The sequence below is a fragment of the Uloborus diversus genome, chromosome 10 (assembly GCF_026930045.1).
Source record: "Uloborus diversus isolate 005 chromosome 10, Udiv.v.3.1, whole genome shotgun sequence".
NCBI lineage: Eukaryota > Metazoa > Arthropoda > Arachnida > Araneae > Uloboridae > Uloborus > Uloborus diversus.
Window position 1 is genome coordinate 120,443,788 of NC_072740.1, and position 25,476 is coordinate 120,469,263.

A 25,476-nucleotide genomic window follows, 5' to 3' on the forward strand; every position below is an offset into this window, starting at 1 on the left:
CCCTCGCGTTAGTCGAGACTCTACTGTAACTTTACCCATTGGCATTGGAAGTTACATTAAGATATTAATGGTTAAGCACAAAGCTTATAGTTGAAATTAAAAGCGTACAGCTAGAGCAGTAGAATACAGTTCTTTAGGACTCTAAATATTTTCCTATGTTAGTTAAAGTAAATGCCAAAAGTAAAGCAAAGTAAAGCATATTTCCTTCCAAATGTGTTTAAGAAGTATAATTAAAAGAAAAAGAATGAGTGTGAGGCAATTTCATACATATTTTTATTATAGCTTTATTTTATATTGTTATGAGCACAGAAGTGAAGATCGCTTATCTTAGGCAAATCTTCAAGAACTTACTGATTTAATGGTCCCAATAGGCAAAGCAAAGGATTTAAGGTACTTCTTCTGATCTTCTGATATTATATCTGCTCCCAGTTCTCTTCTGAATGCATGACTGTCAGTTAACAGTTTCCGTGTTTCTTCAAGCTCTTTGTGCTCTTTATCAAATAACCGCTTCAGATGATCGACGTGCAACACCAAAACTTCAAAGGCACGACTAACCCGCTCTTCCTACATCATAAATGAAAGGAATGGAAATTATCCATATAAAAATGGTTCAAAGTTAAATTAAATGCAGTTAGCATTGTTTTAAAGCATAATAAAAATGATTATACTGTTTATTAACACTTCTGTTTTGACTCAACTTTTTTTCTAGAATATATTATGACAAATGTTTTCATTGAAAAACATTTTAAAGCAGGATATCAACGATTTATGTCAATTTTTATTTAAAAGTACCAAAATACAGGAATCAATTGTTTAAGCATTAAAAAAATTATGAAAACTTGTTATTTTTTCAGGTTAACCAGAACAAAATCTCTTAAACATTTGATCTTTCAAGATCAAAAATTAATTCCCTTCTTTATGGATTAGTTTCACAGGATAAGTAGACAAATGAAGAAGTCATAAACAATTTCATTCACTTTAAAACATTGTTCTTTACTAATTAGTTTTCCAAAATAGTACAATAATTTACTGTTTTAAAAAGAATCACCTTTAAAATTAAAGTGTGACACAATTGCTGCACATTTTATGAAGAAGCAACATATTGTGTGCTTCTTTAAAAACAATGCATGCTCAACCATTTGCTCATAGATTCTGGATGCAAATTTTATGTAATTTGTCACTTTTGATTTCAGTTCTGCCTGCAATTACACATTGTCATTCCTCTAAACATTTAAGCTGAAAGTTTTTACAATTTTTAATGCACATCAATTTCTTTCATTTCTTCTCAGGCTTCTCAAATAAATAAATTAATTAACAAGTTATCTACAGATTTCTATTTCTCTTCTAACGTTAGTAGGCATCAGGGTAGAGTTTAAATATGAATTAAAATAAAGAAAACTTATAAACGGATTTTATTTTGAAAACCAAGAAAAAATTAAGGTTATTAGCATAAAATTTAGCCTTTTCTATAAAATGAGTAACTAGTCTAATAATTTAATAATAGTTAAAATGAAATTAAAAAATACAGTAATAAATGAAATAAGCAAATTGAATGTAGGATGAGTACAAATATTTACTATTTTTTAAAATAACTGCAAATTTTGCTGGATGCAAAAGTATTTAATAAAAACAATTTTATCTCCAAAATATATCAGCATTTTTCAGTTCGAAAAATGTTAGATAGGGTACGTTTGAATAGAGTGCTCGTTTAATCTAGACTCAATACTGACTAACTAGGAGTGCTCTAAGAGCTTACCGGTTGGCCGATTGTACATGAAAACGTTCAATGAACACTTACCACGCTAATCACTGGAGTCGTAAAACTTCCTGAAATCTACCACCCGGGTTACCTGGTTGCTACATTTAAACATATCTTACGAGAAGTAATTTCTGAAAAAATACATGAGGCACTGAGAAGAAAAGGGGTGTAAGTGGAATTTTTGAAGTTTCCAGTAAGCGCGTTTTCAGTTCAGATCCTAAGTAGGCTTTCAATTGATTTTTTTTCCTAACTCATGCTGTATATTAGCACCCATCAGAGCTACTAGTACCATCTATTGCCGAAAAACGGAGGAGAGGTTTTGCTACCATTTGGACTAATTATCTCTAGATTTTTAACTTTGGCACTTTCCACCCATTTGTTTCTCACTGCTTTATCAGGTTCATTTCATTAAAACATTCCAATAGATTAATTTATAATACTAGAACTGGTATGTCAAAAAAATAATGAGGATTGAAAAAGTAAGAAGTGTGAGTGCTAATTGCTTCATTCTACAAAGTTTGCCGCACATTTTACGGTGCAAATTGAAAGAAAATATCATGAGGCATGAAAATATCATAAGGCATTTAAATTGATTATCATGCAATGAGGAATCTTTAATCTCATCATTTCGCAAAGTATTAAAATACCTCAGCAAATGATCTTGGAAAAATAAATTATTAAACGGGAGATTTTCTAAAAAAAAAACTGGTGGCCTCCATCAAAATCGGGAAAGTTTTCAACTCTGAAATATATGTATTTACCTGTTGCACAGATCCATATATCTCAGCGCGTCCTGATAATCTTGAAGTAGCTTGCTGTGCAATATCCAGATGATTCTGTATCTTTGAAATGAGATCTCGAATATCAGAACCAACAGCTTTAAGGTTAAGAGTCTGGAAAAGAGCAATGAACTTATCAGTTGGTTAAAGATGTTAAACATGATAATGAATTTATGAAGTAGGCAACATGCAACCAAAAACAAAAATCGAAATCAGAAACGTAACATGAAGAAGTGTACAGATATCATTATAAACACAATAAAACAAAGAAAGAGCTATTCATATTCACAACGCATAGAAATTTTTTTATTCAATTACTTGGCAGTGAATTTATGAATAAGTTTTGAATAAGGGGTCAGCAAAGTAAAAGAGAAAGCATAAAATCCCACCTATACAACTTTGATCCTGCCTGTCAAGTTAAACTTTCTTAGTTTAATTAACTTTTGCATTTTTTCTTTTCTTTTCTTTTTTCTTTTTTAGTTTCATATTCTAAACTTTTAATCCTTCGTGTACTTTGTTGAATTTCTTATAATAAACGTATTTTTCCTGCCGGAAGAACGACTTGAATTTGCCGCCCACCTGAGGTTGCCGCTCGGAACAAGAACCCCGGCTTGCCCACCCCCCTAGATCCGGCAGTGGCTATATACAAGAGCACCCATACGGGGGGGGGGGGAACAAGTGGGGACTCAAGCGCCCCCCCCCCCATTTATATTTTAGAATTTCCTTGCGTTAACTAATTTTTCTTTGCAAAAATGTAAAAACATTTCTTCTTCAGCCGTTAATGAATAAGTTATTAAAAATGTCAAATTTTAATAACTCTAATCTGCACTGAAATCAGTTTCCACGGGAAAATATCCTGCTAAACCATGAGGAAAATATTTGAGCCCCCCCCTTGACAATTTTGCATATGGGCGCCCTTGGCCATACCGAATGGGTGGGAGGGGACAGTGGCAGGGCCGTCCGAAGAGCTAGCGCGCCCCCCCCCCCCTATACACACAGAACAATTAAATTAGTTATAACATCAGTGCATCATACGCATGAACGCGTACATGCATTTTCTATACATTAATAAACAAAGAAATCAGAGGGCTATGCATAATACAAACTAAAACACAAACAATGAATCTTTTTCTAATATTTGTAAAACATTAATACTCCAAAAACTTTTCTTAAAATGGAAATGTTAAAAATTCAAATATTTATCTAGTGAAATGTTATCCCACGAGATAAAAAACAAACAATTAAAACTGAAATAGTTACTCATATTGATCGAGCTAAGAACACGAATAAATAATTTGCTGATTATAAATAGAAAATGTATTTATCGAAGTAAATTACATCATAATTAAATTTCGATCTGGAATCATCCAATGATTCTTTCCAAGAGTTTTTTGTGGTTTTACTTGCGTCAACTTAATACCAGTTTTCATATGCCAAAAAGAAAAATGCTATTCTTTTGATGAAATATTTGTAAAGGTTAGGGGAATGCCCCCGAATACTCAACAACATCAAAAATCGTTCAAAATTGCTGTGTTTTGAACAACAGCAAAACCGTGACTTATTTGGTTATTTTTCGCTGATAGCGGTGAACAAGTCTTTAAAACTTTTGAAAGAAGAAATTTTGGTGCATAAACTTTCAAAAAGGGAAGGGAAGAGGGACTGTCTCCCGTGAAAAATACCGGTTGATCACAAGCCCTGGATGTACCTCCCAAATAGCATATTTTTTGATATTGGGATTGGGTTCTTATGATGTGAGTAGCAAAGTAACAAAACAAACAAAAAAAAAAAAAAAAAAACATACGTTTAGGTGCTCTCTCATTGCTTGAAACTCATTTTCCACATTCTTCTCTGCCATATCTCTTTGTCTTTTATGAAGATCAATTCTTTTATTCAACGTAGTACGGTCAGTTTTAAACGCCAGCGATAAGGCCACGAATTTGCTCTGAAACAAAGTTAAACAAATCAGATCAATTAGTTTGCTAATTAATTTTCATTAAAATTTAAAGCAGTAAGCGAAATCTTTAATTCTATTAAAAATGCAGTAGACGAAAACAATGGTCCTAAACCCATGAGCAATTCCACTGGGGAATGACATCTTTAAAGCAAAACTTAAGTATTTTGCAACATTCAACGCAAAATATATGTTATACAGAGCTCTTGCACTGAATTATTGCATTTTTCACCCGAGTTGAATGGTGTAGTTAAATTCTCAAAATACATTTTGGATGTGATCAAAGTGAAAAACCAACGTAAATAAAGCACAAATTCTGAAGAAAAGTTGCGCTTTATTTTTTTAGCAGTCAGTTCTCTCGCGACTTTTGGTTGCGTTGGTGAACTTCTTGCACTGATGAAGAGATTCCATTGTAGCCTTGAAATAGCAACGTGCTGTATTTTCTTCAGAATTTGTGCTTTATTTACGTTGGTTTTTCACTTTAATCATATTGTACCACAAAAGCTTATAGATAATTTTTACATTTTGGATAATTCTAGACTTTTAAAAACGTGGTAAACTGTGAGATAAGAAAGAAAGCAGCATGTTAGTAAGTTAATATGTACTTCACAATTTTTTAAAAATCATCCGAAACTAATTTTGGAAATTCAACTATAGCATGAAATTCTGCTAAAAAATCCTAATCCAGGGGAAAACTTCTGTGTAATGTTTACACTGAAATTCCATTGCAACGAACACCAATTCAACGAAATTCTCGTTTTAACGAAAAAAAATTTCGGTCCTGATTTAATTTCCATTACATTGCTTGAACTCCGTTCCAGCAAAATTCCTGTTACAGCGAACGAAGTTTGCGGTCCCCGAATTTGTTGTAACAGAATTTCACTGTATTTTGCATTAGGTGTTACAAAGTGTACTTATTAGTTTGCTTTAGAAATGTCGGTCAGTTACCCGTAGAATAAAGGTAACATTTAAAAGTTTTCCCAAAAAATACACATAGGGGAAACTAGGGAGACTCTTGACCCAATTTTTGTTTTTTTATTTCCATTTTTTTTTGTAGAATTGTTAGATTGAAATAAAAAATATACATAGATAGTTTTCCATTTTGCGCATTATTATGGCTAAAAATAACAGCATAATTCTAAGTAGAAATGATACAAAAAATTATATTCATCACGTCTGCAAATGGGTCGAGTGTCCCTAGAGCTAGAGATCCTATATACGGAGAGATTGGACAACGGCGCGCCGATCTTCGCCATGTTTAGTCCAAGTGTTGTCAGCTCGAAACGCTTCACCTTGTGAATTTTTAGCTTTTCCACGGAATATAGGACATAAAATCTTTAAAGAACAGACTGATTTTTCTTCTCCTCGTATTTTCATTAAATGGAGTGAGCGCCAAGTCTGTCAATCCGGCGCCAATCGTTTTGTATCGTTATAGCGCTTACAAAGAATTCTTTTTTCTCAAACACTTGTTCATAAAGATGGAAAACAAACAGATATTTGTGATCTGCACATTGCATTTCATAATATCATAACTAACTTCCATTTTTTTCGATACAGTGTACAGTGATATTTGGGGCAGAAGATTCATTACGGTCAACGGGAAGCGAGCATCTTTGGACATAAGATGGCCGTCGTTCCGAAGTTGTCCAATCTCTCCGTATTTAGGATCTCTACCTAGAGCTAGGGAGACTTGACGCAACACCTAGGGAAACATAACCACCCGCATGTATGTAAGAGGACTCATAAGATAATGAAATCAAAAACGCAGGTTTGATGGTGTTTTTTGCTTTAATAAGTGATATCTGAAGTGAATGAACTAATGTTCACTCTTTAGGTGAAGTGTTACAGATGCTTTTAAAATTAATCTTATTGCGCATCAGCAGAAAAGCAGAAGTCTAATTCAAAATTTTACTAGCTGTGACCTAAACAATATTTTAGTTATTTTATTAAGAAACAAATCATGGGATTAAAGATCATTAGTATTTTAATTATTTGTCAAATAAAAACAATTTATTAGACCAAAATATTTTAGTTATTCTTTAATTAAAAAAAAGATTCCCCCTTAATATTTACAATATTAAAGTTATTGCTTAAATAAAAGCAAATCATTAAGGTCTAAATCACAATATTTTAGCTATTCATAAACAAAAATTCATTGAAAAAACGTCAAATTATTCTTTGGGTCAAGTTTCCCAGTTAGCTTGGGTCAAAGCTCCCTAAGATAGCTTTTTCTTGTTTACCTTAAATTTTTTGCAACTCAGATCAATAAAATCAAATCATTAGGCCTAAATCACAATATTCTATCTATTCAAAAATAAAATTTCATTGAAAAAACATCAAAGTAAACAAAACCATCAAATTCGTCTTTGGGTCAAGTAGTTAGCTTGATATCAAAGCTTCTTAGCTTCCTTTTGTTTACATTACATTTTTAGCAACTTAGATTAAAGTTATATAAAATAACTGTATATCAATAGATATCTAGAAAAGTGACTAAAATATGTATACTTTTTAAGTACATTCCCCTCAAAACTGGAGGAGAAAATCTAAAAAATTCCAAAATATTCAAAATTTACTTTTTAGGTGCAGTATCATTTAACACTGAATTTCTTGAAAAACACTGATAATTCTGAAATGGCTTAGCCTAAAATGGCAAAACGCTATTGTGTGACTGGTCAACTAATAATATGATCAAAGTTTCCTTAACTATTCTTTTCATAGAAAAAATCCTCATGGGTCGAATCTTCCTATGGGTCAAATCTCCCTAACTTCCCCTACTAGGGTGCTGCTCCTCCCTTTGCTCACCAACTCCCGTACAATCTTTAAGACTCTGGACATTCTTTTTCAAGGCATTGAGCTAGGTAGAAATTAAGATAGCAAGAAATTGCGATTAAAAAAAAAAAAAGTATTTTGGTAGACACTGAATAGATAAACTATTGTACATTAAAATCTTACCTCTAATTCTTGTTCATCAAACCCTTCAACACTAAAAGGGAAAAAATAGCAAATTAATGAAGCATTTCAGAATTTAGATAACACTTTCCAGTCTGAGCTTAAAGACAGGCCCCGTTTAACTGAAGGTACAATTTCCAATTCGGTGGGCCATGTTTGCAAATGAACTGAGAGTAATTCATTTGAGCCGACAGTAGACAGTACAATGAAAATGAAGCTGTATTTTTGAGCTTGGAGATTTTTCCGCTTGCCCATGCTCGGTGTATGAAGAATTGCGTTGTAAAAGACGCGTAACTTATTGAATATCAAGGAACACCCAATTGATTTTGATTTATACCTTTCTGAAACTTATTATGCTTTTAATAAAGCTATTAAAAGTTACTACTTTCTGAAGCACACGTCTACAGGAATTGCTCAGAAGGGAAAATGTTAAGTATTGGTACACAATTTATTGATTAGGAATCGCTTTGTGGCTCATTTCTTTATATCTTACTAGTGATAGGAAATATAGATGGTTACAAATAGTATTTCAAAATATTAAATCATTACTTTTACGGATAAGTAAGATGAAACAGAAAACTCTTAATGCACTACAACATGAAGTTTCCACGAAGAATAAAAATGTTCGACAGTTTTTGACATAAATTTGGAAACAGAGAAAGACAGTGATTTCATTAAGACTACCAATCAATATATGAAGCGTGTCGCTGAAAAAGTAGGCAGTATATCCGTTTTGTTTCGCAAATGCTTGTTTTTTTTTTTTTTTTTTTTTTTCAGATATTGCTGGGCCAACAACTTGAGATAGTCAAAGAATTTCAAAAGGGCCCCCTGAATGATTGAAAGGTTTAAACAAAACAAAAAAAAAATTTACATTTCATATCTTTCCTAAAAGATTAATAATTCTCAAAACATGTGATGTCTTTCTGTTGAATTGAATGCATTCTATTATATCAACGTTGTAAAGTTCGGTATAAAGCATTTTTGTCCGGATTTCGCTACTTATTATGACATTGAAGATTTTCTTAACATTTTGCTCTTGAAAGTAATGCTGTTAATTCATTTCTTTCTGTTAATATCTAGGTCTTTAAAGCATAAGCTAAAATAGATTGTATAAATATTTCGTAAAGTAATATTTCTTTTTTTTTTCGACATAACTTGAAATTTTTAGGGCAAAACGACGCCAGCTTATGAGAAAAAATTGATAAATAAAACAATGGAACATAAAAGAATTCAATCTGTGACGTGACATCCAAATGCAGGTTCATAGAAATAGGCCTACACAATGCTTTTAAAATAAACTGCAAGAGAAACAAGGATAAGCGATTCGTACGAAACCAATGTAACATTATATGGCGTGGCTCTGATAAATTGAGCAATAACATTAACAACGTTTACCTCTTTTTCGACAGCTCAGTGAAAACAGAACGTGATGGCACGGATTTGAGTAGGAATACAAATATACTACAAAAGTAACTCTCATCTCAACTCAGCGTCAATTACCTTTCCCTATTACCCCAAAATGATGTAAACTTTGTCAAGGTTATTATCAGAGACACACTATGGAACAATTGAATGTAGTTTAAATATTGGTGATTTCTCTTTAACCTTGAAGTATCTGCGCGACCTCGCTGACGTCACTACGTAAAGTCAAACGTGAAGTAAATTCACCCATCAGTTAGGGTATGTTCGGAAGTAAGGAACGATTGCACCGGGGGCACCGCAAGCAAACCGGTGACGTCACCTACCAGAGTTAATTGCACGGTCGCTCTCTGACGGTTGACCCAGTTGCAGCCGCTCGCACCGCCGTCTGGATGTGGTTAGCGAGATCACGTGGTATGTATTGACCAATCCTGTCGTATTTCAAGTTTTGATCGTTACTCACGTGATTCTCCCTTAACGGAAGTTACGCTTTGATTGGAGCGTCATTTGCTGCTTTACTAGAACTACCGCGCTGTAAATACGAGCGTCAGGAAACCCTAGCTGTTCTACCGGGCTCACCTGAAAAATACTAGTGACGTTGTAACCGCATCCGGACTAACCATACGGTGTAGCTGGTGGATTGTTTCCGAACGCAGCCTTAGTTCATAGCAATCAATATCATGTTAGCGTGAGTAGACGTGTTGAGTTAGACTGAGTTTAAATCTGTATTGTAGTGGTACAACATTCATGATCGCCGTACTTATGGAAGAAGATTCCGATACAAGCAAAACCATTGTTCGTTGCTTTGACTTTTAACCAGTTTAATGAAATTGCACTTGTGGGGATTACTCAGCAAAAGAAGAGGAGCTTATACTGAAGTTTTCCAAGTAATGTACAAAAAGCTCTTTGATATTTCTAATATAACAGTAAAACTAGATGCAGTACCTTTTTTAAGGCCTTAATTAATTTAATGCAAAATCCAGGACAGTGTTTTTGATTACCGAGTAAAACAATCAGAGTAGATGTGAAGTGATTTTTGTGTATATCTTACAGTTAAAGTTCAACTATTTCTTAGAATAACTATGTATTTCATGAAGTTACTACACAAGTCAATTAAAGTATATGATAGTTGAAAAATTATGTTTGTCTTGTTATTCTATGAAACAACTAGTTGTTATCAAATAACTGATTCTCTGTTATCGTGAAAATAAATCAATATTAAAGTTATTATATAAATTAATTCATCATAAATAGCAAAAGTCTCGATATACACGTGTAATGAAAATAATAAGAAGTATGCAACTTACGATAGAGGACTATCCTTGTGCACTCCGAGCTTAGCTAAAAACGTGTTGGGCAAACTAGGAAAAGCGATATCTGTAAATGGCGCAACTGACGATTCCAAGTTGAACGTAGCATCAGACGGTTCACATTCAAAACTTCCCTTCGCAGATTCTGTTTCTGAGTTTTCCATCAGCTCTGGCATTAATGTTTTCAACTTGTTGGTGTCTTTTTTCTTTTGGGAAGTCTTGAGAAAAGGAATAGGATACAAGTTATGAACTTGAATGTTACATGCTTTTAATTTTTTACATGAAGGTTTAAAACATTAGAGTGAGAAACGAAAATTAAAGGATGTACACTATTGTTGTTTTCGAAAGAGATTTCAGTTCGATTCCATGCTAAAAGGAAAGGTAAGATGTAAGACAATAACGAATAGCATTTATGTATTAGTTTATTTAGCATCAACGTGTACGCTAAAGGTTTCGCATGTTTTTTACGTCCAGTTGTTTTTTCTTTTTTTATAATTGAAATTTTCAGCAATGATTTAAGTTCCTGTATTCATTTTCAAAACGAGTGATATCATTCTTTTGACCTTCACTGGTCATTGTTTTTTTCCTGCTCATTGGTTTCCAGAAAAAATACTTTTTTTTTTCTGTATTATACGAAAAATAATTAAATAAGTGCTAATATCAAATTTTTCTTTTATTTGGTTAACTCTCGAATGCTGACCACAAAAAACTTGAGTCATTGCTGACTTTTGATCTGCTAGATACATGATACAAATTCCATAAAATATCTTCTTCTTACACTAGTATTTTGGGAAAATGTGTCAAACAACTTGGAACGAAACTCCTTTTACATTTTTATAAAAGTAAACTTAGAGAATGACAACTAAAATTCAATAGAATAAAATAAGTAGGTGTGTACTGGCACACTTGAAAATGGATCATGTATTTAAAGGGTACGTGGTCAACATTCGAATGTTAAGCATTTATGACGAGTGTGCAGACCCAATATAAAAAATTTCGTATTTCTGTTCATTTTTTGCACTAAAAAGTCGCTTTCAATAAATTTGTAATGCTATAAATAATTTTTATTTTTCAACTCCTTACATCGGTTTATTCGGTAGTGTTTTTTCTTTGAAATTATTCTGAGAGTCATATGAAATGCTACGTGCAAAGGCGGTTAAGTTAGTTTGTCTATTTAAGTAAGTTTACGAAGGGTGGAATGTGTACTGTTGTCTTTCCTTAGATGTGCATTTCCATTGTTGTCTATCCCTGAGTAAGCATTTCCATTGTATCTTTTCCCTGAGTAAGCTTTTTTATTGTGACTTGTCCCTGAGTAAGCATTTCTATTACGGCTTGTACCTGAGTAAGCAATTCCGTTGTGGCTTGTCTCTGAGTAAGCATTTCCATTAGTGACCAATCCCTGGTTGTTTATATTCATTGTGGTTTATCCCTATGCAAGTGTGCAAAAAACTTTTGTCTTTATGAATGCCGGTCTCACGACTATCATTCAATATGGCTACTTTTTAGCCAGAACGCAAGCTTTTGAAAAGACATTTTATTCCAACTCAAAACAAAAATTTTGTTTAGGTATCAATGTATTATTCCAAAGGCTTCTAAAAGAAACATACATCACTTAATTGGGAAGAACTTTGGACTGACTCGGGATTTGACTTTTCTCTCTGCATTTCGGGTTTAATACTTTGATATCCTTCAGGTTCCTAAAAATTGAAAAAGAAAAAAAAAATCATTTATTCAGTTGATACCATAGTGTTTTTCTGGTTCTTTAATTTCAACATGTAATTTACGAATGTAGTAAATATTATTACTCATAAAACAAGCATGAAATTTGAAAAAGTTATATCTTTCTAATTTATGATCTCTTATTAGATTATTCACCATTCTCTAGAGCGGGGTTTGAAGCTTTAATTATGTCACCTCTAAAAAAGAAACAAACTGTTTTCAAACGTTTATGTATCGAAAAATAATGTGTTGCTTGCAATAAATAATGTTCTAATGGAAACCGAACATTCCTCAATCTGTGTTTTAGATTGTTCTAACAGTTAAGAGCTGGACAACCATTCCTATTTTTAACTCAGAATAAGAATAAATAAGAAAATAAATAAACCTCCTCTTATAAGGTAAGAACAATGATGATGTTAGGTTGGTGTTAGTTTAAAAAAAAACATAATTCAGAATGAAACAAAATGGCGGATGCGAAAGTTGCTTCATAAAAGGTTTACAAGTCAATTGTTAATTTGAATGAACTAGTTTAGTTAATAAAATCCTTTTGGAGTTAATTGCTAAGTAATATAAAGTTATTTGATGAGCAACATTTTGTTACTGTTTATTTTTAAGCTATTCCGTCAACCTTTTTCTCTATTTAGCGGGTAGTAACCTACAAACGTGGTTTTAGCTGTTGGACGGAACCCTGAAGACAGTTCTGTTTTCTGATCCAGAGTAGAAGTTTGGCAACCTTGATTAGTACCGAAAGTGGTTTTGATTAGAAATGGGATCTTGGAGGACTTTGTGTCTACTGCAGATTTAACGTGTACTAGACCACCAATCACCATTACCGAATACGTAGGGTTTTCGACCAGCTTTCATCGAACCCGCGACTCTACAGTAACGACTCAAACACATTTCCAATAAGTCCCCTGTGTAATAAATTAAGTCATCTTATGTTTCATATTTCAAGTTATTGGTTACCGCTGAAAAAGGTTTAAAACAGATTTGCGACCAAGTTTTGCCAGCACGAAATCTTCTAGGGTAAGTTTCCAGTTAAATATTCATCACATTCAGCTATGTAATTAACTAGAATTGGTCTCTGTCGTAAGATTAACAAAAGAGTTAGTGTGATCCGAGGGAGAATACATCTTGCTTTCTTTCAATTTCGGATTCAAGTTGGCATAACACCACTCGTGTATTGAGTTAAACACCGATTTAAAATTTAAAATAAGAAATATTTTAATTGAAATTAATTGTGGCGAATCGATGTTCTGTGTAAGTTTTCTCAATCCTTTAGGAAAATCATGTTTATTATTTCTCAAGTAAGACATGATTTTCTCAATTATATCTATTGCTCTGATATCTGTATCTCAATATACTCTTTCGGTTGCTGCCTGGTTTTGTTTTTCTTTTATTATTATGCATTTATTTTAAAATTATTTTCATTATGATTTACTATACGTGTATTTCCTTGGAAAGCAATTAAAGCATGAACAAAAATAGCTAACAAAACTTACCGAAGGCGACGGGAAAAGAAAATGCGCATCTTCTTGTTCACCGAAATCAAAAGCAGGGCAACGCGGAATAGTTAACAGAGAGTTTGGCGAACCTGTAAGAAAGGAGGTGAATTTAAGGTGCTCGTACACTTGGATTTATATTTTTTATTTTTTCACTTTAAAAATCCTGTTTTTTAATAGTAGGTTACTGGTGTACGTTTAATACACTACGTGTCCAAAAAAAAAAAAAAAAAAAAATAAGTCGCTTGCCTTAATATTTGGTTGGACCACCTTTTGTGTATATTACAGCTATCATACGCCGTGGCATTTCTTCAGTGAGCTTTTGTAGAGTATCCGTTTTTATTTTCGCCCACAATTAAATCAAGAGATCTCCTAAACGTTCGATAGATGAAGGAATTGTGGTGCGTGATCTTAAATCCTTTTCGAGTACATCCCACAGATTCTTGATCGGATTTAGGTCTTCACTTTGTGGTGATCAAATCATGTGTTGAAATGATGCATCTTGCTCATCGAACCAAAATTTAACAATTGTAGCCCGGTGTACTTTGGCGTTATCGTCTTGGAACACACCACTACCGACAGAAAAATTAAAGTCCATAGATGGCACAACATGATCATCCAAGATGTTAAGGTACTGTGCAGACTTCATTTGGTTAGTGCACAATGCAGCCGAGTCTAGTCCAGATGCACAGAAACAACCCCAGATCATTACACTGCCTCCGAAAGAGTGCACAGTGGAAACGATACATGTAGGGTTCATTGCTTTGTGTGGCTCTCTTCGAACCCTGACGCGTCCGTCCCTATGAAAGAGCGTAAATCTCGACTCATCGGACCACATGACCTTTCCCCAATCATTAACAGTCCAATTTTTATGATCTTTTGCAAATTGCAGTCTCTTTCTTCGATTAATGGCACTCACAAGTGGCTTCCTTATTGCAACACAGCGTCTTAGTCCCAATTTTTGAAGTTCGCGTCGAATTGTATGCTTGCAAATTGTTTTACTTCCCTCGTTGAAGAGTGCTGTGAGTTGAATGGCGATTTCTTGTGAGTTTTCTTCACTAATCGCTTCAGAGAACGCCGGTCACATTCGTCCAGAATGGATTTACGACCACAAAGATGTCACGAACAGGTAGCTTCTCCGCCACCTTTCCACCTTTTAATAATGCCTTGAACATTTCGCAATCCTATACCACTAATTTCAACTATGTCTTTGCATTTTGTCCCACTTTGGTACAGGTCAACAATTTGCCCCTTTTTGAACTCTGTTACATCACTTCCTCGAACACAACTACCGATTCCAGCCATGCTTACTTCGAACTAAACAGTCTTCTAGTGTAACGCCCGCATTTTTAGCTTTCGTCGAGCAAAGATTTATGCAAATATCTGTAATACTCATCGAATCATCTTCTTCCAAAATTGGAACGTTTAAAATTCGACCGCGACTTTTTTTTTTTGGACACTTAGTGTACCTTCTCGGCGTAAAAAAATGTAATAAGTAGTAAGTAGTTGTAAAATACATTATTTGGGTTAATCAAAACTTAAAAACAGTATTTATATCCTGAAAATGAAGTTTTTTTTCCAGGTAGAGCAAGCTTGGAGATGTTCCGAGTCGCTGCTACTTGGATGTCATTAAAACAGGGGTGCCCGGGGGTCGTGGCGCAGACTTCGCCATTGAATTTTTTAGGGGTGGGGTGAGGGGCATTTTTCTCCGTTGGGGATTCTTGCTCTTTGGGGGTAGTTCGCGATATTTAGGGGGTGCGCCGTTGCTCTTAGGGGATGGGAACCCCTGATTAAAAAACAACACATCTATTGAATAAGGTACAGTTTATCTCTTTCAGCATTTAGGGACAGTAACAAAGAGATTAATTGAAGGTAAGTTGGAATAAGCATTTCTGTCTTAGATGCAGATATTGAAAACATTCCAGAAGTTATACGTTCTAAAAAATAAGGTTCAATGTTTCTTCCCGAAAAAAGGTAAACCGAGAAAAAATTAGCTTCAACCATCCTTTTAGTCATAAGTTTCACCAATGTGATGGTGCTTTTAAAAAACAACAACACAATTAGGAGAGTGAAACGTAAAGGGGCTAGTCGCTGTTTACGTATATGTAAAGCCCTAGATCGTAGGTGGTGTAAGGACACGTCCATCATCTTGGGGCTAAACTCAGCTTTCTTCCTATGTATGCTATAATGAAGTATTGTGTTTTGCTTCTTGATTGTGGGTTAACATAGAGTTAATAAGAAACCACGATCAAGAAGCAAAACAAGCTATTTCACCATAGCAAACATAGGAAGAAAGCATCTTTTAGCCCCAAGATGGCGCGATGTCGGACAAGTAGCTTCTTTATTCTAAGATTCAGGGCTTTACGTTTACCATGGGCTTGGGTGAAGGATGCAGAAAAGATGGGAATCTTTGATGAAAAGGATTAGTTTACTTTATGGATGGGGACTAATGACGCAGGTAACAGTACTAATGAGGTACACACAATACTAACAAGGAGACCTTACGGTCTTTAGATCGGTTAATTCAGATTGGGATGAAATTTAGCAAATTAGTAGTACCCCTTGAGAGTGTCCACACAGTAAAGTAATAAAGCTCACTAGCCAGAACATTCTGAGAAAACAGCCTCTAAAGTTTTACGTGCAGCTTATATGCTAGTAGAGATTTTTATCAGCGTCAGCTCGGTGGGTATGTGGTCAGCAAACTCGATTCCTTTGCAATCCATCCCGGGTTCGATACCGCTTGAAATATTCTTTTTTCTCCAAAATTTGCCTCACTTGTTGTACTTGTACTGTCGATTTTATAGACAGTTAAAGAATCTAATATAGCGTATCTCGTTGAAAATAATAGAAAAATAAATACCCGCGAAGACTGCATAAAAATACAATCAAATAGTCCACCACCAATTGTCATCGCCAATTTTTAATAAAATCATTTGGTATGACTGGTATGCTTCAAAACTTTCGGACAAAAGCAAAATTTTCATGAATATTAATGAAGTATGTTTTCCTACGAATCTTTTACAGAAAGGTTGCTCCTGTAAGCAATCTTCCTTATAAAGGGTGTCCCAAAATCAACGCAAGATTTGAATTTGGCGTCATTTTTGCAATAAATGGTTGGCAACCCTGAAAAAAGAACAATTTGACAGCTGAGAGTTTAGGGTAATCAAAAATGGAGCGTTATACGATACAATAACGCGCTTTCATTATTGAACAATTGTTTCAAAAATAATGAATGTTGAGGCTGGTCAAGCAGTTACTGTTATTGGCGCTCGGTATCGCAACACGGTAATGCACGGGTGGTTGTGGGCTTGTTGACATAGACCTTTGAATTCAAATAATCCCATAAGAAGAAATTTAAAAATGTTAAATCACACGATCTAGGGTGCCAATTCTGATGACCGAAATGAGCGAGTGCGCGACCAGGAAATGCCTCATGCAGTAATTGAAATGTTGCACTCTCTGTAGCTGTATGGTACAATAACACCCCATTTTTACTAACCCTAAACTCTCAACTGTCAAATTGTTCTTTTTTCATGGCTGCCAACAATTTATGGAAAAAATGGTGGCAAATTCAAATCTTGCATTAATTTTGGGACACCCTTTACATTGTGCAAGATGTCAAAACAGTTTTTGTTTTTCATGTTTTCATTATAATTATCATTCTGGTGTATGTATATAGATATATACTATATAAACTAATAATAATAACGATAAATAAAAACTATATTGTTAAATTTTGTACATAAATTAACAAGTCCTAACCTAATTTTGTTGCCGTGGTAATTCAAATTATAATTTATAATCGATTGAATTTATCTCTATTTTCTCTATTAAAATACATTACGAATTTAAAAATGAAGTATTTTCTACAATTCAAATTTAAATTAGCTGTAACAGTCGCGTTATAAATTTATATAAAAAAATTCTTCAAAAGGTATCGAACTCGGGATGGATTGCACGGGAAGCCAGTACACTGGCCACATAGCCACCGAGCTGCTACTGGCGAGAAATCTCTACCAGTATATGAGGCCCCTAGTTTAAAAACCGGATACTTGCAAAAAATTCGATTTTCTTTTTTTTTTTTTTTTTTGTTAATCTTGTAGAGAATCATAAGGCCTTATTTGCCTGCTCAATATTAGGTTCAAAAACCGCTTCTTTCCCCCTTGAAATGGGGCGGGAAGGTCTGCCTCAGTTTCAAAACCGGACTTTTACGTCTCCTGTAAAATTTGGTTTTCTACAAGTATCCGGTTTTGAAACTAGGGGCCTCATATATAAGCTGCGTATAAAACTTTAGAGGCTGTTTTCTCGGAATGTTCTGGCTAGTGCGCTTTATTACTTTACTGTGTGAATACTCTCAAAGGTTACGACTAATATGCTGAATTTCATCCGGATCTGAATTTCCGAGACCATAAGGTCTCATGTTAAGACATAGAAGTCCCTGTTGGACAAAGCTACCAATTTTTTGACCTGATCTCCAAGTGGTTGATTTGCTTCCCAGGTGCGGAGGGTTTGGTGGTTGTTCGCTGTTACAAGCTATTTATTATTTGCATTTTGTATCGTTAGAGATGTTACAATTTTCATGTCTGCACACCTTTTAGAACTTTATTGCTTCGACAGGAAAACAAAAATCTTTAAAATCGATGTTTACTGTCAAAAATTTGAATGACTCATTTGTATTTGCAACACATTAAAATAAATTTCTTATCCGACCACTAGTAAAAATAGCGTTAAAAAAAGAAAAACATAAAAAGCGCATAAAAGAATATAAGTTATTTTATACTCTCAAATTGTAATTATGGAGTGAAGTTAATGACTTACCAAATTGAGAAATCTCATTTAACTATTAAAGATTTTTTTTTTCTTAAAAATGATTTTCAGTTCTGTTTTACACATTGCTGTACTTTCCCGTTCGTATAATGGTGCTAAAATAAATAAAATAAAAAAAAAAAAAAATAAATTAACTTTATAAAAAGTGAATGCTTGCGAATTTTGTCATAACACTTCTCTTAAGTTTTTAAAGATGTATTTCTAGCAAAGCTTCTTTAATTTTGTTGCTGATCTTGGTACAAATTCATGTTGACACAAAGACTAACTTTTGTGAGTGCATAAAACGCATCCATGTGCATAGTTTCCTATTTAAAAATTATATTTTTTTTTCTGAATGGTACACACTGTTGTTCAAAGAAAACGTCAACAATCTGCTTTGAGTTCTCCGTTGATTTAAATTAAAAAGCAGCTGTTCCAAATAAAGAAAAAATGTGAAAAATCTAAGGCATTTAAGGGTGCAATAAGGTGGATTTTCGTCTCTGAACTCATGTGGAAAAAAAAAAAAAAAAAAAAAAAAAAACAGAAATGCTACTTTGTGGGAATCTCAAATTTTACGATTTTGGAAGAACTTGAAGATTTGCAGTGCTAAAACTAGACATGCTGACTTGTCTGGTTGTTGCTCCAATCTTGCAGTCGTGATGTGTTGAACTACGAGACTAATTTCGTTTTCGGATAGTCAACCTATCTAGTTTCGAAAATTCTAACAAGGGAACCACACTAATTATGTAATAATGAAAACCGTGTTAATTGGTAGCAATCGAAAAAGCATCTTGAGACAGATTTTTGACGAAAAATTTTTTGCCCCCGTTCTCCCCTTATCGAGATATAAGACCGTAAAGTCTGCCGAAATAAAAAAATAACCGCCAAATTTAAAGACTTGGCGACAAATTGATCACGCAATTTCACCGTCTGTATCCATCTACAAATCGCTTGAACGATGTCTAATCATGACTCACTGAAACTCGCTAAATTTGGCAGTTTTTCTGAAAATTTTGGCTGAATTTAAGCCATCATATTTTGATAACAGGAACACAAGGGCAAGTCATTTATGCGTCCAAAAACATGTTTTGAAAATGCCCTTTCGTTTGCCGCTTATTTAATTATTTTTCATTATTACACTTTTGTGTGGTCCTGGTAAGTTGAACCTGTGAAATTGTCTACAAGAGTTACTTCGTGGTAGTGAACCTAACTTAATAGAATTTGCTTTAAAATTGCCTAAATTTTGCCAAGTTTGTAGTTACCTAGTTGTCGTACTTACCTCACGATATAAACTTTGCATTTTTAAAAATTTATTTGAACTTCTTCGTTTGATAGTAGAGGGTAAAAAAGCGAAGTCAATGAAGCACACTTTACCTGCACCTGATCCTCTACGCATACTCCGAGCTTTTGATAGTTTTTCGAAATTCTCACTCTTCTCCTTATTCCCTTGGTGTACTGAAGTAGATTCACCACTCCCTGGAGGTGGTGGGTTCTATATAAAGAAACACGAGATTTAGTTCAAATCTCGGCAATTAAAGATCAAGATTGGGAGTAACTAAACAGCAATTAGCTTTTAAATTAAGACAAAAATAAAAATTATCATTTTAAATAAAAGTTAATATGGCTAATTAGTTTAATTTACGTTAATCAATAACACTGGTGGGGTTGAAGAAAGTGGTGACCGGGTGGCGAGTGGTCGCCATTGGCGACCGCTATAACCTTAATCTTTATAGGCACCCCTTTCTTGTATAGGTATTTTATTACAATATGGAGAGTCGATCCAACAAGACATCTAGCTGTATAAGCTGGTATATGCGAAGTAAACTGGTATTGCAGTCAGGGGCGGATTTACAGTCTATTCGAGGGGGTGGCGGTTGAAATCCGCGAAAGCCATCTCCCCAGACCCGTCATGTAGGGGGGCAGAGAGTCAAATGCCCCCTCCTTATCCTGTCTTTTATATAGTAATCGCCCCTAACGAATTTATCCCCCCCCCCTTGAAGTGTCAAATCGCCGCTTTGGGAACGATCACCTCCAGGGTTGGAAACTTTTGTTCTAAATCATAGCCATGTCTTATCATATCAGTATAATGCAGTCCTGGAAGAAAAAGGTTGAAAAACACATATAGAAATATAAAAATGATTAAAATTTGAAAAAGGGGGGAGAGGTGAGCTTAGGTTCAAATCAAAAAGTGGGTACTGCTGTCCATCCTCGACTACAATAACTGTCTAAAATTAATTAAAGGAAAATTTATCGAATGTTGTTTATTAGAGTTAGTTGCGGTTGCTAGTAATTCCTTCAATTCTATATTATTGGTGTCAGAAAATGAAGGTCATGGAGGGGGCGGTCGCCCCCACCGCCCCCCTAGTAAATCCGCCACTGATTGCAGTATAAGCGATAACCTAAGTCGTCTTCGGCTTGAGCTACTACGTTTCTGCCTCGATTTGAGAAACGTGGAAATGAAACGCATTTTTAATCCATATCTTAAAGATTTTTAACACTTAATTGGGTAATTATTATTAAATTGATGACAAATTTCGCATTAAATACAAAATAGCAAATAGTATATATATATATATATATATATATAAAATCAAGATTATGTAAAATAAACGATAAAATATACAACCTTTTCTCTAGAATCTGCTCTCCATTCACTCGTAATATCACCCATCCTAAAAGAAAAGAAATGTATAAATATTTGTAACATAAAATGTTTCATTTAGGGAGAAATATTCCAATCTATACCATGGAAGCAATCATTACTTATTTAGCGATACCGTGCAGTTAAGTAAGCTAATGTTTTACACAAAATGACGCCAATATGTCAATCTTTCTTTTTCATACTCTATTATTTTTGCTACACAAGTAGCTAATTTCGGTTCTGCATATGGAAAGAGTAGTAACACATTTTTTTTGGCATCAATAACTTTGCCTAAAAATACGATATATCGAAAACCAATTTATGCTCTACACAACAGGAAGATTCAGATAATTTTCGGTATCTTAAGCTGTTCTAACATGAATAGCAGAAGCTTAATGAGCTTATGTCAGGTAATACAGTGAAAACGGGATCCATCACAAATGCCGTATGTATAATTAATGTCCAATGAGTATATTGAACGTGACATTCACTAATCGGAATGCCCAACCTAATTTTTACATTTTTTCTTCGTGATCTTGCCGTACTATGCTTGCCTGGTGACTCGCTAAAATATTTTTAACTATCAGTACGAAGATATATTTATATTCCAGAGAAGTAATGTGCCTTCACCTTTGCTTTGGTTATTCCAGCTAAACAGTTCTAAAACAAGGACGAAAGAAGTGCCAAAGCGAAGAGCAGAAGTGTTGATGCAAAAAATAAGTAAATATATAAAGCAAAAATAAGTAATAAAATATAAATAAATAAATAAAAGTATATTAATAAATGAATAAAATAAATAAATGAAATAAAATAAAATAAAAATGCATTATCACTGAATTCAAAAAAAAAAACGTTTCGAAAAATATACTTGTTTTTCACTTGAAACTGGAAGAAACCCATGAAGTCCTAGAGCGTTGTTGGAAATGAACTATATGACATTTCGATTTTTTTTAAACAATGCTTGGGTCTCAAAGCATTAACAATGTCAAATTCACCTGCGATAAAATGGTTTTCAAGTCTTTGTTAACAAAGTGGGGTCAATTAGTTTCGCTGCAATGACAACATAAACTGCTTAAACTAATTGCTGAAATGTTTACAAAACTCGTTATAATTAAAAGTGTGTTATGATCAAACGAAGTATCAAATTTTAAAGCATGTTTCATTGATTTATCTTTAAGAAGAAAGAGAGAAGACAAGTGATGAAGGATTTAATTAATTTCTAGATTGTCAACGCAAGGGCTCTAAAATTTAATGACAAAATATCTGCTTGTAGCCTCGATTTAATCAAGATGTTTTCAAGATCCCAGATTTTAAAATGTCGCGAAAAGTAGTTCAAGTTCGAGGGCCTCAGTGGCCGAGTGGTCTAAGCGATTGCTTCACATGTACGACGTTGTGGGTTCGACTCCCCTCCCTAGCTCTAGGCGTACTTTCCCTCTTTGCGCTGTAACCTGTTTCATGTGTTGGTTATATGTATTCCGTACTATATGGAATAAAAGTCTATTATATGAAAGGGAGGCGAAACACTCAGATTGTGGAACTTATCGAAACAAACCTGAGCAATAAGCACCAAGAAGGTGAAATTCCTGAGTAAATGTTTTACTTGTCTTCCACATGACGAGTGAAACTGGTTCAACCAGTTACTTCGCATCTGTTGAATAGGAAAATGTTTGATCATTGAGCTTTAAAAAACAACATTTTTCACTGCGCCCGTCATATGAGGTGATCAGAGGGAGGGGGTCAATTGCCTTCCCTGGTTTTGAAAAGTTAATGTGGTTACATATTAAGTAGGCATGTTTTTTTTTTTTGATGAAATTTTATTGAGTATGTGCTCTTTGCCTCCCCTCCAAACCAAGAAAAATTCGAAATGTCGAGCCTGTTTGTCAGTGTCATCTTCGAAGAATGATGACGGCTTCACAATTATGTGGAAACACGTAAAACGTCCAGAATCTCTTCTATATTTTTCCTAGACTTCACTTACACACATTTTTATTTTAAGAACTACCACAAGCGTGGTTAAGGAGTTTGTTTCCATTTATCCCATGCTTCCTTTTACCCCAACTGCTTCTTTTTAATGAGTGACTTCTTAACCCGCCATAAATGTTCGTCAAAATGTGTTCAGAGCGGTAAACAAAGAAGAAATATTTTCCACGCAGATTTATGTAAACGTCGGGGTTTCACCCTCTTCAGATCTGCACGCACAAAATGAGAAACGCGTTGGGGACGTAACTTTGTTCCAGGCCAAGATTATCGCACTGGCACTGAGGGTACCCGGTTTCTCTACCCTGGGTACGAAATTTCTTAGCAGGAAATATTCTACAATATACCTGTATGCAGAACTTGTTTTCTATTTTCTAGAAAACCAATAACTTTTTTCTTTTCGAAGGAATACACTGAAAATGAAGTATTATACAGAGTCCGGCGGTATAATTTGCTTATTTGAAGGGCTAATTATGGACATAATAGGTACAATTCTAAATATTGATTCACCTTATGCTACGTACATGGAAATGTACTTGGACACTGTTTTGAAAATTGCATCGAGCAAGTGCCGTCTTGACGATACACTGAAAAGTAACAATACCCAAGTGTGAATCAATAATTTGAATAAAACTTTACACATCAATAAAGCACTTTAAAATATTGAACTCATATTTTTTTATCGGCAATAATCACTTTTAACGAGTGAAATTTATCCCTAAATATTACGTAATTGGTACAATATGTTATTTTATTTTAACATTTAACTCCAAAAGTTCAAATATTGATTAAAATTAAAAAATAAATAAATAAAAAAATAAAATTGACGTGTTTCAGGATTTTTCTGAACATACTATTTATATGAGTAAACCATCCCTCGCAATCTTACCTCGTCACGGTGAATTACCTTGAAAACTAAATCTATAGTAAGAAAGTCATTTAATAACATCAATCGAAAGCTCTATTTTTTAGTTTTACAATGGTTTTTGAATTTTCGTTCTATTATCCATAGGAAAGAAGTTACAGTCATTTGTAAGAACACACTTTTCTTTTTTTTTCACACATTTTGAGTTTTTTTACCGATCTATATTTTGAACATTTTTCAAAATATAAATCTAAAAACTTGCAGGATTACTTATCTTGTCACATGTGTCCTTCATACTAAATTTTATTGAAATTGATCATTTGTCTCACTTGCAATTCATAGGCAACTAAGCGAGCGACGGGGTAAGATAGTGAGAGATGGTTTGCCGCTATAAACAGTGTTTTCAGAAAAATCCTGAAATATGTCAACTTTAGTTTGTTTAGTTTTTTCAAATTTTCAATCATTATTTGAATTTTGATATTTAAAATTTCAAATTGAGGAATATATTGTACCCTCTAATATCTCAACTATCCAATATTTAGGATTAAATTTCACCTGGTTAACAGTGTTTATTGTTGATTTAAAAAAAAATATGATTTCAATAGTTTTAAGTGTTTTATCGATGTGCAAAGTTATATTCAAATCAGCGAATAACCGTTGGTTAGGGTTACTTGTGAGGGACCCGGGTTTTTTAATTTTCGGTCAACTCTTTCCAAAATAGCGATGGGTATGTTCGCAATTTCTTGGCTAATGTTGTCCCAGTACTCCGAAATGTATCAACCCACATACCAATTGATTGCCTTCTAGGAACACGAGCTCAGGGGGCAATCTTGGAGTGTGTGCGGAAGGCTCAATGCGTTGCTACTATCGAGCGACCATTTGAAAAGTAAGCCTCTACGGCAAACGCACGCTGTTCATTTGTTCACATTCTCAGTAATAAATGGCCGTAAGAATACATTTTTAAACCACCGGTTCGCATGAGATCTACCACCCTCTCTTATGGCCCTTTCTCGCTTCGTAGCGGTGACTGCAAATAAGCAAATTATACTGCCACATCCTATATAAAATGTTATAGTTAATGTGATTGACGCGGTGTTAGTATTAATTATAACTACGGGTAATTTTTCATGGTAACGGGTTAGTACAACCAATTATGACATTCCATGACATATTTAAAGTTAACTAATCAATTAAAGGGGGCGACAAAAATTGAAAGAGCCTTGATTAGTCATATTATTGGTTGAGCCGTCACACAACAGTATTTTGCAGGGACAAACCATTTCAGAGTTATCAGTTGTTTTCAAGAAATTCAGATTTAAATAATTCTGCACCTTAACAGTCAAGTTTCAAGTTTTTGGAATTCTTTAGATTACAGTAGTTTTATATAACTTTAATCTAAGTTGCTAAAAATATGTGGTGAACAAAAGAAAGCTACCTAGGGAGCTTCGACCCCAAGCAAACTAGGGAGACTTGACCCTAAGGCTAATTTGATGTTTTTGTTTAATTTGATGTTTGTGTTCAATGAATTTTTATTTTTGAATTGATAAAATATTAGATTTAGGCCTATATAAATATATATATATATATATATTGATATTATGTAAGCAATAGCTCTAATATTGTGAATATGAAGGCCGTATTTGATTTAATGAATAACTAATATGTAATATTTTGGTCTAAGAAATTGTTTTTATTTGACTAATCATTAAAATACTAATAATGTTTGAGCCCAATGAGTTGTTGCTTAGTAAACTAACTGAAATATTGCTAAGATCTGATCTGATAAAGTTTTGAATTAG

The 25,476-nt window shown here is 34.0% G+C and overlaps 1 protein-coding gene across 1 annotated transcript in view; it reads right to left on the bottom strand.

Annotated features, from left to right (window-relative positions):
- The window catches only part of LOC129231153 (uncharacterized), a 102,108-nt gene that overhangs the window by 30,370 nt on the left and 46,262 nt on the right, over nt 1–25,476 (bottom strand). The window contains exons 8-16 of the mRNA XM_054865401.1: nt 20,821–20,866; nt 19,569–19,686; nt 13,389–13,480; nt 11,775–11,864; nt 10,165–10,385; nt 7,442–7,472; nt 4,340–4,480; nt 2,521–2,652; nt 348–564 (exon numbers count right to left, since the gene is read on the bottom strand). Of these exons, the coding sequence (XP_054721376.1) occupies nt 348–564; nt 2,521–2,652; nt 4,340–4,480; nt 7,442–7,472; nt 10,165–10,385; nt 11,775–11,864; nt 13,389–13,480; nt 19,569–19,686; nt 20,821–20,866 (1,088 nt within the window). The remainder of the gene's footprint in view (nt 1–347; nt 565–2,520; nt 2,653–4,339; nt 4,481–7,441; nt 7,473–10,164; nt 10,386–11,774; nt 11,865–13,388; nt 13,481–19,568; nt 19,687–20,820; nt 20,867–25,476) is intronic.